Raw genomic sequence first — 12,545 nt, forward strand, 5'->3', positions numbered from 1 at the left:
CAGTTAAGTATCATCGATTGTACAATGTACAATTATATCTAGCCTTTCCTTTTCATCCCAAAGGCCCCTAGCCCTTACTTTCTTTTGCCTAGTTTGCTGATACAATTCATCTTACACACTAATGCCAGGTCGATCTTCCTAAAGCACAGCTCTGATTATCCTGCTCCTTTGCTCCAGACCTTCAAAGACTCCCCAATTCCTATTAGGATAAAGTGCAAAGCATTATTCCAACTTCATTCTCTGGCTTTTATTTCTCAGTCTTTCTATATTCGATTCCCCAAACATGCTCCAAGCTTTCCTGCCACTGTGGCTTGTCTCCTTCCTCCTCTGTCTTTCCTTCTGTTTCTGCTCATGAAAACTGTGCCTAGTTCAAACGCCACCTTTCTAAATGTTATATCTCGCAAGTGTTGGAAATGGTTTCTTTCTTCTCTGAACTCCCATAATGCTTTGTAACTCTTATGACCTTAATCACATACTGCCTCACATTATATATTTAATATATATATAATACATTATTTTATATATATATATATATATATATATATATATATGTATATATATATATATATATATATCACTCACAGTTCCTTAAACATAGTAGGGATTATGGTAAATTATTTACAATGTTTCTCCCAGTGAGTTTCCAGAATAGGCAGAATAGGGATCATTTTATATTTAGGATTATTAGCTCTTAAGACTTAGAGCGGGAAGGGAGTTTAGATATCATGTAATCCAACTCGCTCATGCTGCCAGTTTATCAGTGGCTTATGATTTTTGTTATAGGCAGCCAGGTAGTGCAGAGGATAGAGTGCTGGGCCAGAAGTCAGGAAGACCTGAGTTCTGATCCAGCCTTGCTTGCTGTGTGACCCATAGCAAGTGAAAACCTCTGTCTATCTTGTTTCCTCACTTGTAAAAATTGGGATATATGGGGATAATAACACCTATATCCCAGGGTTGTAGTGAGGAACACATGTGACAATATTTGTAAAGCACTTACCAAGTGCCTGACGCATGGTAGTTACTTAACAAATACCTTCCTTTCTCCCTTCCTTCTTTCCCCCCTCCCTCTTTCTTTCCATTCCTTCCTTCCTTCCTTCCTTCCTTCCTTCCTTCCTTCCTTCCTTCCTTCCTTCCTTCTTCCTTCCTTCCTTCCTTCCTTCCTTCCTTCCTTCCTTCCTTCCTTCCTTCCTTCCTCCTTCCTTCCTTCCTTCCTTCCTTCCTTCCTTCCTTCCTTCCTTCCTTCCTCTTTTCTCTCCTTTTCTTTCCCTCCCTTCTTTCCTTCTTTTTCCTATCTCCTTCCCTTCCTCTGCTTCCCTCTCTCTCCTTCCTTCTGTTTCCCTTTTTTCCTTCCTTCTTTCCTCCCTTCCTTTCACTTCTTTTTTTCTTCCTTTTTCCTTCCTTTTCCCCTCTTTCCTTCCCTCCTCCCTTCCTCTTTCCCTTCCTTCTCTCCTTCTTTCTTTCTTTTCCTTCCTTCCTTCCTTTCCTTCCTCTTCCCTCCCTTTCTCCCTTCCTCCTTTCCTCCCTCCCTCACTCCTTCCTTCCTTTTCCCTTCCTTTGTTTCTTCCTTCCTTCCTTTTTCCTACCTCCTTTCCTTCCTCTTCTTCCCTCCCTCCTCCCTTCCTTTCTTTTCCTCATTTTTTCTTTCTTTTCCCCTCTTTTTCCTTTCCTTCCTTCCTTCCTTTCCTCCTTCCCTTCTTTCTTCCTCCCTCCCTCCTTCCTTCCTTCCTTCCTTCCCCTGCTCTATAGTTTTATATTTTGACTTCCATAGGTGCATTTCTTTTGAAAAATATAATTGTAATTTTGACAATTAATGTGCTATTTTCATAAAAATGAAAATATATACTCCCTTAACCATTAAATAGCTCACATAATTTAAAAATTATGTTTCCAACATTGCTGTTTAAATTAAATGTCATGCAAAAAAAGAAACATTTATGGTACAGATTTTCCTTTAGAATTTTACATTAAAAAAACCTAACACCATTTTCCATCAGCTTGGATATGGTCCTCTCACTAACCTCATGAAGAGATCCATATGACCAAAATTAAGTAGTCAAAATCAGGTTATCAAAGACCTGTCATATAATTGTAGTGATAGAAGTATTTAACCAATGACAGGACCTTATAATTCCTAAACTTGCAGAACAGTCTCCCTGAACATGAGATCTAATTCAAAATCCATGCAGGCATATATTTGTCTACAAATCTTGATAGATACTTTTATTTATATACATCTCTATCTTTGTGTATGCTATCTGCATATGAAATTTGTCAAAGCTAAGAAAGAGGTGTCCTTGTGGTAGAAGTTACTTTTAAAAATGTGGCAAAATGGAACAAATTTAAACAGTAAAACACTAATTAAAGAAATGCACCACAGACACTGCATCACTAAGAAAGCCAGTAACTTTACTGAATTGTCTGCAAAATACAAATTATACCTTATTTCCAGCAGGAGAAACTTTTGAAAATTTCCCACTTTTGTTCACTACAGACAGCTGAATTAAGTCCCTTGAGATACACAGATGTGGTTTAACTTAGTTATAACATCTTGTCATCTAGTGGCGACAAAGTCCAGCTTATGCCGCTGTGAGCCTCTATTTTAATATTTGTTGCAAATGCTTGTATGCCCTCATTTACAAGCTACTTTTGAATTACTGTCATTTAATGGAAACAAGTCCCCAGGAAAAGAAAAAAAAAGAAGAAAAAAGGATACAGCAAACCATCTGAAGCAATCCAAGTACTATGCCTACAGTGACCCATTTCTGCTCTACTCTAAGAGAACACAGGTACTAGCATTTAGAGTGAAAAAAAAATCTGTCATTTAGTTGACCTCTCTGAATCAGAGTGAGGTATGGATCAATTTGAGGTATGCGCAGGGAAGGCAAAATGTAACACCCGATTATAAAAATAACCCAAATGGACAAATTTGATGCAGACGGTATGTGGCTAAAAGCTTGGATTGCTCCACATCTTTGGTTAAAACATATTAACAAAAGCCTCTTATTACATCTACAATCTGAAGCATTCTAACATATACCAATATCCCATCAGTCCTTCAAAAGATCTGTAGTGGCAGGAAATTAACGCCATATAAGTGACGACATCACAGCAGATGGCACAAACAGGAACAGATGAAGTATTCCATGTTTAGGCAACAGCCTTTATTGAGGTTTCAAGTGGCTTAAAAAAAAAGAAATACAAAGCATTTACTTTCTGAAGGAAACATAAGAAGAAAGGGGCAAAAAAATCTCTATGCCTAAGTTAAAGACTTGGGTAGGAAAAGATAAAACAAACACGTCCAGGTACAAGAGGGCTGACATTCTTGTTAAGAGAGAATTGGCATTGTTATTTTAAAAATTCTCACTTTAGTTAACCTGAAAATGATCTGAGGATGACAGGTATTTTCATATTCATCATTACAAAACAGTTAGATTCTGCCTTTGGGAAAAATATGCCTTTTTGCTATAAAACTGAACTTTCAAAAATGATGAAATGAACAGCCTCAAAATGAAAGGCACCAATGCATACAATATACAGGTTGTGCAGCTTTTGTATATCATATCATTGTCACCAATAATTCAGTTTAATGATGTTGCTGAAAATCTCTTAAAATAAGGATTAGCGATTACAATCCTTGAGAGTGAACAAAATGCCACTTTGGGGGTATTTTAACTTGCAATGAAGAGTGTTGCCTAAAAAAAGGTTTCTGCAGCTTGGGTTCTGTAAAGTAATACTCCCTCAGGGCTCTGCCCCAAACTCCTTACATACAAAGGAATCTCTGTGAAAAAAAAAACAAAATTAGCTTTGCAAATACAGTAAATGGTAAATTACAGAGAAAGGTACAAGGGTAAAAAAGATAGACAGTTATTGTTGACAGAAAGTGACTCATCATATTCAAAGTTGTGCTTCTTCTCATTAAATCATCTTTTAAAAATTCTCAGATTATCCCTTCACTATCTTGCCACCACTTCAGATGAATTCAGTGGTGGGAACAAGAGGTGACTGGCATCCATTTTCAAGCGATTCTTTTAAATGTTCTTATAAAACCATTGTTAGAACTGCTATAAATAGCCAAGGCTTCATCTTCACCCTGGCTTCTGCTGGTTCTTTAGCTTACTTTAAACAACCACCCCCTTAGAAACTCACTTTTCCTTTTTTCCTGTGTTGCTGAGGCAAATTGCAAGGTAAACTAATAATATGGCTATTCTTCGTATTTTCATAGACTGACCCCCTCCCCACCCGCTGACAAGTTTCTACTAACAATTCTGATAAACCCAAAGTGTTTTGAAATGACAAAGCACATTTGTGACATATTTGCATATTTTATACACGTCAAGTTAAAAATCTCAGCACGAGACTCTAAGAATGGGATCATGCTTAAGGTTAGGAGAGTGGCTTTGAATATCGTGTGTGTTTATGTGTGTTTGCATTTAATAGGTCAGGAATCCAGTTCTGCTTTTCCTCTGCATAAATATCTTTCTTTCCATGTTCGATGGTCATCTTATCAAATAGGATGTATGGATTAGCTGAATTGCATTCTGCTTAGAGTATACAAAATATGAGCACAAGGCAGACTGGCATCCTAGTCAGGCACAAACCAGAGAACTAATTGGGAATTTCAGATGAAGTTAGGAAAATAGAGTCCAGTGAGTAAAATCTCTTGGCTTCTGCCACCCAGCGGCAGCCTCTTATGATGAGAAATACACAAAACTATGCAAATTGATGGGGAATGGGTCTTAGTATGGCCTAACTAAATTGGATTTGTTTGTGCTGACTGCATCACTTTTTTTTTTTTTTTTTTTTGCTGCTAGTGTCAATGCATCTGATTAGGAGATGAAACTGGATCTCCACATACCATGAGAAGGAAATTGTTCCTATATTCTTTCAAAAACTGAAACTACTCTTGGAGAAGAAACATAAGCATTTCTTATGGCACTAACTTCTTAAAGGGGAATGACCCAGAAAATAATCCCCAGAGACATATGTTCAAGAAGTCATTGTTTCTTTGAACGAAAAGGGACATAGAGGATCTTAAGTGGGTTTTCTTGCAATGGCTATTAACTCTCTTTATTGAAGGAAAAAATATGACATACATGCCTTATGCAGAAGTGACATTGTGGGGTTGCCTGATACACTGGGCTCGCTCAACAACAGCCTTATGATACCAACAAGGTTTGTTGAGTACAAGTTAAAATAATACAATACTGGGTACCTGTTTCTTTTTCTTTTCTGTAGCATCAAGTTTCTTCATATTTTCTCTAAATGTGGGCAAATATAACTTATTCACTGGGTTACCTCCACATCAATCACATTTTTTTTTCTGACACATCTTCAGGATGTAATATACCACCACTCATAGCCCATTCCAGGCAGTTTTTTTTTTAAAAAAACAAAACCAAATACTATATATCAAATTATAGTGGGCTGAATACCAACCAGGTGATTTAGGATAAAGGTCAAATTGTGATACATAGTTATTGAATTCCAAGATGCACAGGGGTATACCTAAGATCAGAAATGGGGCCCTGCATTTGGTAAAATGCAAAAAAACCCAAAAATTCAAAACTGAAAGAACTAATCAATATATACAATGGATGTCTGTTCACCCAATAGATTGCAAATGTAGTTTTTTTTAAATGATTTAGGTTGTTATGATGTGGTAAATCTAACCCCACAGGTTATCCTTTTGACAACTGATTTTGATTTTGTAAAATGTATGCAGAGTAAAAGAAAACTGAAAGAAAATAGTTACTTAAATGTGCAACTGCACAAATATACCCCCCTCCCACTATTAAGATAACAAAAAACTTCTGCTATTACCATAATTATTATATATTAGAAAGCTATACACAAGCATGTTAATTTCACAGATTTTTTAAAAGATTCTTAATATTTTATATAATTAGAAATACACATTTCAAAAACAAAACTTCTACAAAGAGAAAACAGTTATCTTGGTTAGCAAAGCATGGAGTTCTTCATGGCTTAGGGTAGTGCTTTCTATACAAAAAGTCCCTTTTGCTTTTTTCAGGACTGTTTAAAATATTAGCGAAGCTATCAAGAAAAAAAAACACATTTTGGCTTAAGTAAACTACAAAAAGCCACAAATGCTTTGCAAACTCTGTCTTACTTTTTATATGAAAATAAGCAAAATGTAATGTACATATTTTTATATTTTTATTTAATAAGTGATGCAGACCCAGAATTTTTAAAAATTAAATACGTTAGCCCTCAAACTCCACATTTTTATAAGTATGGTCCTCTTTTAAATGTCTTTGATCCTTTTAACTGAGTGCCATACTCCAATGATATGCCTGAATGTTTGTGAGCATCATTGCTATGTTAGGTGACCTCATCTGTTTCTAACATTGACCAGTGGCCACCCATTGCTGGGTCTGTCAAAACATCTATACATTTTCTATATGTTGCATAACAGCTGCTTTCTCTCTCAGTAAAGATCTGCCACTTCTGGCAAATGTTTCCTTTTGTCTATTTACATGTAAATAACGTTGAACCTGCAACATGACACTATCTATTTTAACATACATTTTGCAAAGGAGCACAACAGTGAAAAGAAGTTAGCCTTAAAATCTATTTTGTACAAGTGTTCTGTTGTACAACTCAAGTGCTAAGCCTATCTCAGCATTTCTGTTTACCTTTATACTGTATCACTGAGGCAATTTAAAAGTACTTTTACAAAACAGAGTACCTGACTTTTTTGTCCACGCACGGCACATATAATGCATATCGACCCCCCATTCCCCATTAAGGTATAGCACACACACACTGCAAGAAAAAAAAAAAAAACTAGTAGGTAATAATTTGATCATGTTGCCCATCCTTCAGAGAGCCGCATGCGCTTGACTGAGGGACTTTCCCTTTCGTCCGGCGAAGGTCTGGTGAGTCCAATGGGGGAGTGGAATTCATTCCGATGATCCTCTCGGTCGCTCCCGTCATACGAGCTGCTACAGCTGCTCAAGCTGTCAACAGGAGATCTCCCCGCCTCGTGGCGCGTATGCTGTGGGTATCTCGAGGGGGTGGTGGTACGGTCTCTAGGAGGAGAAACAGGTTCTGACTTGATGTTGAGGCTTTGAGTAGAAGGCAGGGAGAGATTTGTACTCTGAGATAAGTGAGTGCTAGTGCAAGCTCTGTAGGAGGAAAGGAAACCCAGTTACAGATTGAGGAGGCCTGGAGCCCCCAGGAACGCACAATCACTCTCATCCACATAAAACATCAGCTTAAAGACTCATACCGATTCTCGTGTATGGCAAGAGGGTGAAGAGTACCTAAGGAAATATTTAGAATGAGTGGAAAATTAAAGCATCACCAACTCAATATAATGCAAGGTGATGCCTTTTTTTAAAAACCCATTGCAATTCCAATATTTAACTGGTTCAGGCCTTAGGCATCATTTCTTTCTAGGCTCTGACACTGCACCTAAGAGCTGACAAAGAGCTCTGGGTGGCAGTGTCCAGAATTGTGGTCCAAGAGATGGTGGTGAGATATTTTTCTGCGTCCTTGAAGTTTTGCTTTGCATTTTGTAAGACTTGAGGGCACAGTATCTAGTTCTCAAATCAGACCTCCCTAATCAGTAAGACTGTGTTTTGACGTTATTTTTTATATGTATGCACCAAAAAACTTATGATGGAGGCTTTACGTATTTACTAAATAAGCATATGAATAATTAAGTTATATCCTTTTTATGGAAAGTGAAGAGATTTTAAGATTCAGATGAATAAGGCCCACAAAGCTCTCAGACAGTAAATATTTCTCTTTTGTTTAGGCTTAGGGAGCTGAGAGAAGAAAAGAGGCTAGGAGCTGAAAGGTGAATATATCTATTGATATTTTACAGGTAGTTATAAATGAATGTAAGATTTTACCCTTGAGAGTACATGTAAATAAGTGGAAACTCTTTATTCCTATTTAACTAAGCAGGATGAAAATAGAGTTCATTTTCTTCAACTAGACTACTTTCATTAATGTTAGTCAGGCATTGCCAAGTATGTGAAACTATAAGAATAAAGAAAAGGCTGAACTTACATCTCCCTATTATTCTAAAGGCATACATGGTCAGGTATGTGAGACTGTATGGGAGAAACATATTACAAAGAAAGACCTGGTAGTGATTTAGTTGTGCTTAGAACATTTGTTCCTCTTTGTATTCCTCAAGAGCTTGCACTTCCTTCAAAATATGCAAGAAATGGTGATGCTAAGGCCTTAGAAAATAAGAATTAAACCAACTTTTCAAAGGAGATTGATAGACAAACTGTCATTGGCCAAGATCTCCCAAATATAAGGTTGCAAGCAGTAGCTGTGAACATTCTAAGGCAAAAACAGGTCTGCTGGTCTACACACCAGGACTGTACCATGGCAGAGAATGCTGACATATGCTGTGTATACCAGCACAACTTGCTTTGCTGGGAAATTTCAAAAATCTTTTTTTCCCCTTTAAATCAAGGAAGAGTAAAAGTAATGACTTGTACATGAAGACCCACCCATCTCAAACAAAGGGACTCAAAGTCGCCGGTATAAACTTCTATTTCATTTTCCAATTTACAAAGAGTGTCTTAAGTGCTATCTTAAACTTTGTTGTGAATGTGTTAGTATGTGCATGCAAATTTGGAGAGAAAGTATATGACAGAGGGAATCAGCTTTGTGGGAGATACAATAGGTGCTGAAAATGTATAGGAATATGAAATGAGACAGAAATGAGAGTTTATGAGTGATGTTTTGTACAAAAGCACCACCTACTGGCAAAAATTTACTTTCCCTCTCCTATTAATGCATCACGTAATATAGGAAATAATCTGAAAGGAGAATGATTTGTTTCTTTAATAAACATGTTCTTTCTCTAACCTCTATGATTCTATAGAAGCAAATCAGCCTTGATATTATCTATCTAGACACCAAACTGACTTCACATGACATTTCAGGTACGCTTATATTCTTTGAGCAATTTAAAAATGTTTATTATGTTATATTCTATCTTAGTCTTACTGTATTCCCAGATATGAATCACAGACTGTCTAAGTCAGGGAGAAATTAAAATAGGAGCAACAACAGACAAACAAGAACAACAACATCTTCCATTTCAAGGGTGGGATATTTGCTCTTGGCTTAAGCTTCACTCGGTGATTGTTTTATGTAGCATTTAGCACAGAGTAAACAATAAATGTTTGTTGCCTTGTAGCAAGAAGAAAACCATCTTTTGAATTTGGGGGAAGGATTTTTACTAGATTATATGAATAAAACTTAATTAAATACTTCTAGTATGAATCAAACAAATATTTAATAATATTTGCCTGCAAGGAAACTGAAAATAAAGTGGCATATCCATAAATGTCTTTTTCAACTCTGAAATTTAAATCCTATCTTCACTGGCAAAAGGAAATAGGGAAATAAAAAATTATTCTGCGAATTGGATCAGTGAAGACAACAGCTAAGCTGGACAAATCAGGTTCCCAAACCAACCTTCGTTCCCTCAAAAAAAATCCACGAACTTTTTATTCAATCATAAAAACATCTTTTTTTTTTTGGCTAAAGTGGGGGGAGGAGAGAGGCTTGCATTATTTGTATCATTTTTTTTCAACTCTCATAAGCAATTAGATTCTTTCAATACAACTACTATTTTTTTATGATGAAGAGTGGAAGACTAATTACCCCTCCCTGTAAAGAAATCCTGATTTTGCCTCTCACTAGTCATGTGACTGTCACACGTAGACTTTCTGAGTTACTGTCTTCAGCAGTAGAATGGGGTGAGAATACTCTTGCCATATGCCCCACAGGGCTGTTTGGAAGAAAACAATTTGTGAGCTATTAATATTTTAAGTATATTCATCCAAATACTTTAATATGACTTTCGGTGATATTTTATCTTACCCTGAAAACACATTTCAAACACTTTTTAGAGAAGCCTCTTTAAAAGCTTGGAGGAATAAATCCACAACCATGAAACTTTTAGTCTAGTGAGTAGTAGATGATTATGTTAGATACTTTGCTACAAAATACACCATACTGTGTGACTGTTATAACACAGTAATTTAATTCATCAGTTTTCTTATTTCTTATTTTTAAAGAAATAATTCTGGAGAATAAAGAATGGTTGATTTAAAAAAGCTCAACAACTTAGCTCAACAAATTCATGGTAGATTCAGATATGGGAACCAGCAGAAAATTGTGGTTTGGTGTTTGTTTAGAAAATGATTTTGGACATAAATAATTACGAGGAATATGTGCTATTATTGAATAGAACATATGGGAGACAGAAAAAGCCTGATCTGCAAGTTGCTCATATTAAAGTCCACACTGAAAGTTATCATTTACTACTGATGCCAAATTTAGAACTGGGAAAACACCTACCTTTCCCCGTATTCGATCAGAGATCAAATATGACTGGATAGTTTTATTCAAATTCTTACTGCCTCCGCCTGTAAAATATATTAGAGTATCTGACCTATTTTTACCTAACCTTTTCAAAGTTGCCTGTACCCACAAATAGCCTTCTACAGTATGCATTGTACACCCACATCACAAGAATCGATGTCTTAAAATGCTTAGGAGGAATGCCTTTTTAGATAATGGAAAAAGCACCTAAAATAAGAGGGGCATTTCCTATGGAAAGCCCATAGGCACTGTTGAGTTTTAAAGAAGAAAAGTAACTTTTATGAAAAATGACCATTTTTAAAAAGCTCACTCTTAGTCACACAATTTACTCCCACTGATCTTGCAGGGCCAGGTTCTTCTGCCACAACTCTACTCCCTACGTAAGACTCCCACTAACTTCAGGAACTTGTGTAGGAGATTACCACCCAAAGTGAATCATTCTTTATGTTGGATGGATAAAATCGGGTGCCAGGTATTTTTTCAAAGCATAATTACGAAGGCCTAAAGACATTTCCACTTAAAAGAATACATGTTATTCTTTTTATTTTTGGTAGAGTATAGAGGGATTCAGTGACACTTTGATATTTATACTGGACTGCCAATGTCCATTTTGGCTTAGCTGACATTCCAAAACATCCTTCTTCCTCCATATTAAACAACTTCCCTTTGAAACATCAGACCTGTCTGTCATCCTGGATTTGACCCAATGTCCCAATAAAACATTAAGCTGATTTGCTGTGAATCTTTCAACTGATTCTTGTGAAATGAATCTGAGTGGCTGAAATGATTCATTTGATAGAGATGTTATGGAGCAGGGGGAATTTCGGCTATTTAAAATAACTTTTTTAAATGTAATTTAATTATGTCAAATCAGGCTAGTATATTTGAGGTAACTCCCTTTTTAAAATCACTTTGCTTTCTAGGAAGATGTATTTAAAAAAAACATACCTTATTATTTATAGAAAGAGTTGGAAAAAATGATGACAACTCTGTGTGTGTGTGTGTTCTTTAGTCATTCAACTAATGTTAAGTACCCACTAAATACCAGGCACTGTGTTAAGAGGGACTAAGTGTCTGTGTGTCTGCACCAGCCATATGTAATGTTTGGATAGGAGATGAAAAAGGGCTATATTTACTATATTACCCAGGGACTTCAATTCAACAAATATTTATTTATTTACTATTTAAAAGTCATTGAAAATTTGTATTATAGCTTCTTGGGCAAGACATGCATGATGAGAAAAAGCATAGAAAAGAACTTGGTGCAAAATCAAATCCTACTTTTCTTCTTTGAATTGTCTGTATTCAATGCTCAATTCCCCTCCAGCCTGAATCTCTATTCCTTATCTATTTTGGTTCACTGAAACCTTTGCTCACTTATTGAAGCCCCTTTATTGGCTAGCATAGAATCTGGTTGCTAATGTGTAGTCATTTTCTAAAAATTACAAATTGATGAAAAATATAAATTAATATGAATTTAAACTTTAAAGTAACCTGAAATTATAAAATATCTTCATTTATGCCCCAAATAAAGCCATGTTTGAAACTAATAATGGGGCTTTTGATGTATTACTGGTAATTTCTAAGAAAATATTTCAATAATCATTTTGAATGAAATTTTTTTTTAGAAATAACCTATCCTGATAATATTAGACAGAATGGACTCACTGTCATGCAATAGCAATGAAATGCCACATTTAAGGAAACAATAAGATTTCAGTCTGGTTGCTACTTTATATTTTATTATTCCTTGGGAAACATTGGAAATATGATTAAATAACACCCATTTGGGAAATTAGTATTCCTAGATTAAGTGGGAAAACTACCAAGTGAGTAGAATTATACTGATATCATATATTTGAAATATCTCTATGTTTAAAGATCATCAGAAGTAACTAGAACAGTTGGAGTTAAGTCACACTATTGGCATTTTAAGATATTTAAACAGTGAATGTAAGATCATATTGGATCTTTAATGATGATAAAAATTAGAATATACATGAGAAAATATGCTGAGGTGATATCTTCTCTCACTTGTGCTCTCTAATTCTAAAACAGTAACTGGAAAGTGAAAAAGGAATTGGTGGTCTATTAGAAGAATTAGTGGTGTCAATCAACTGTTGGGTTCCTTTATCTAAATTTAACTTGATTATTTTTTCTAG

At 35.7% G+C, this 12,545-nt stretch overlaps 1 protein-coding gene across 8 annotated transcripts in view; it reads right to left on the reverse strand.

Annotated features, from left to right (window-relative positions):
* Positions 1–2,385: 2,385 nt before the first annotated feature.
* Positions 2,386–12,545, reverse strand: part of MEF2C (myocyte enhancer factor 2C) — a 193,639-nt gene continuing 183,479 nt past the window's right edge. For 5 of the 8 annotated variants that reach the window (XM_036766001.1, XM_036765992.1, XM_036765979.1 and 2 more), the window contains one exon: positions 2,386–7,148. In XM_036766001.1, the coding sequence (XP_036621896.1) occupies positions 6,827–7,148 (322 nt within the window). In that variant the 3' untranslated portion in view covers positions 2,386–6,826. The remainder of the gene's footprint in view (positions 7,149–12,545) is intronic. The other 3 variants (XM_036766007.1, XM_036766015.1, XM_036766019.1) reach the window with 1 other exon arrangement.

The sequence above is a fragment of the Trichosurus vulpecula genome, chromosome 1 (assembly GCF_011100635.1).
Source record: "Trichosurus vulpecula isolate mTriVul1 chromosome 1, mTriVul1.pri, whole genome shotgun sequence".
Lineage (NCBI taxonomy): Eukaryota > Metazoa > Chordata > Mammalia > Diprotodontia > Phalangeridae > Trichosurus > Trichosurus vulpecula.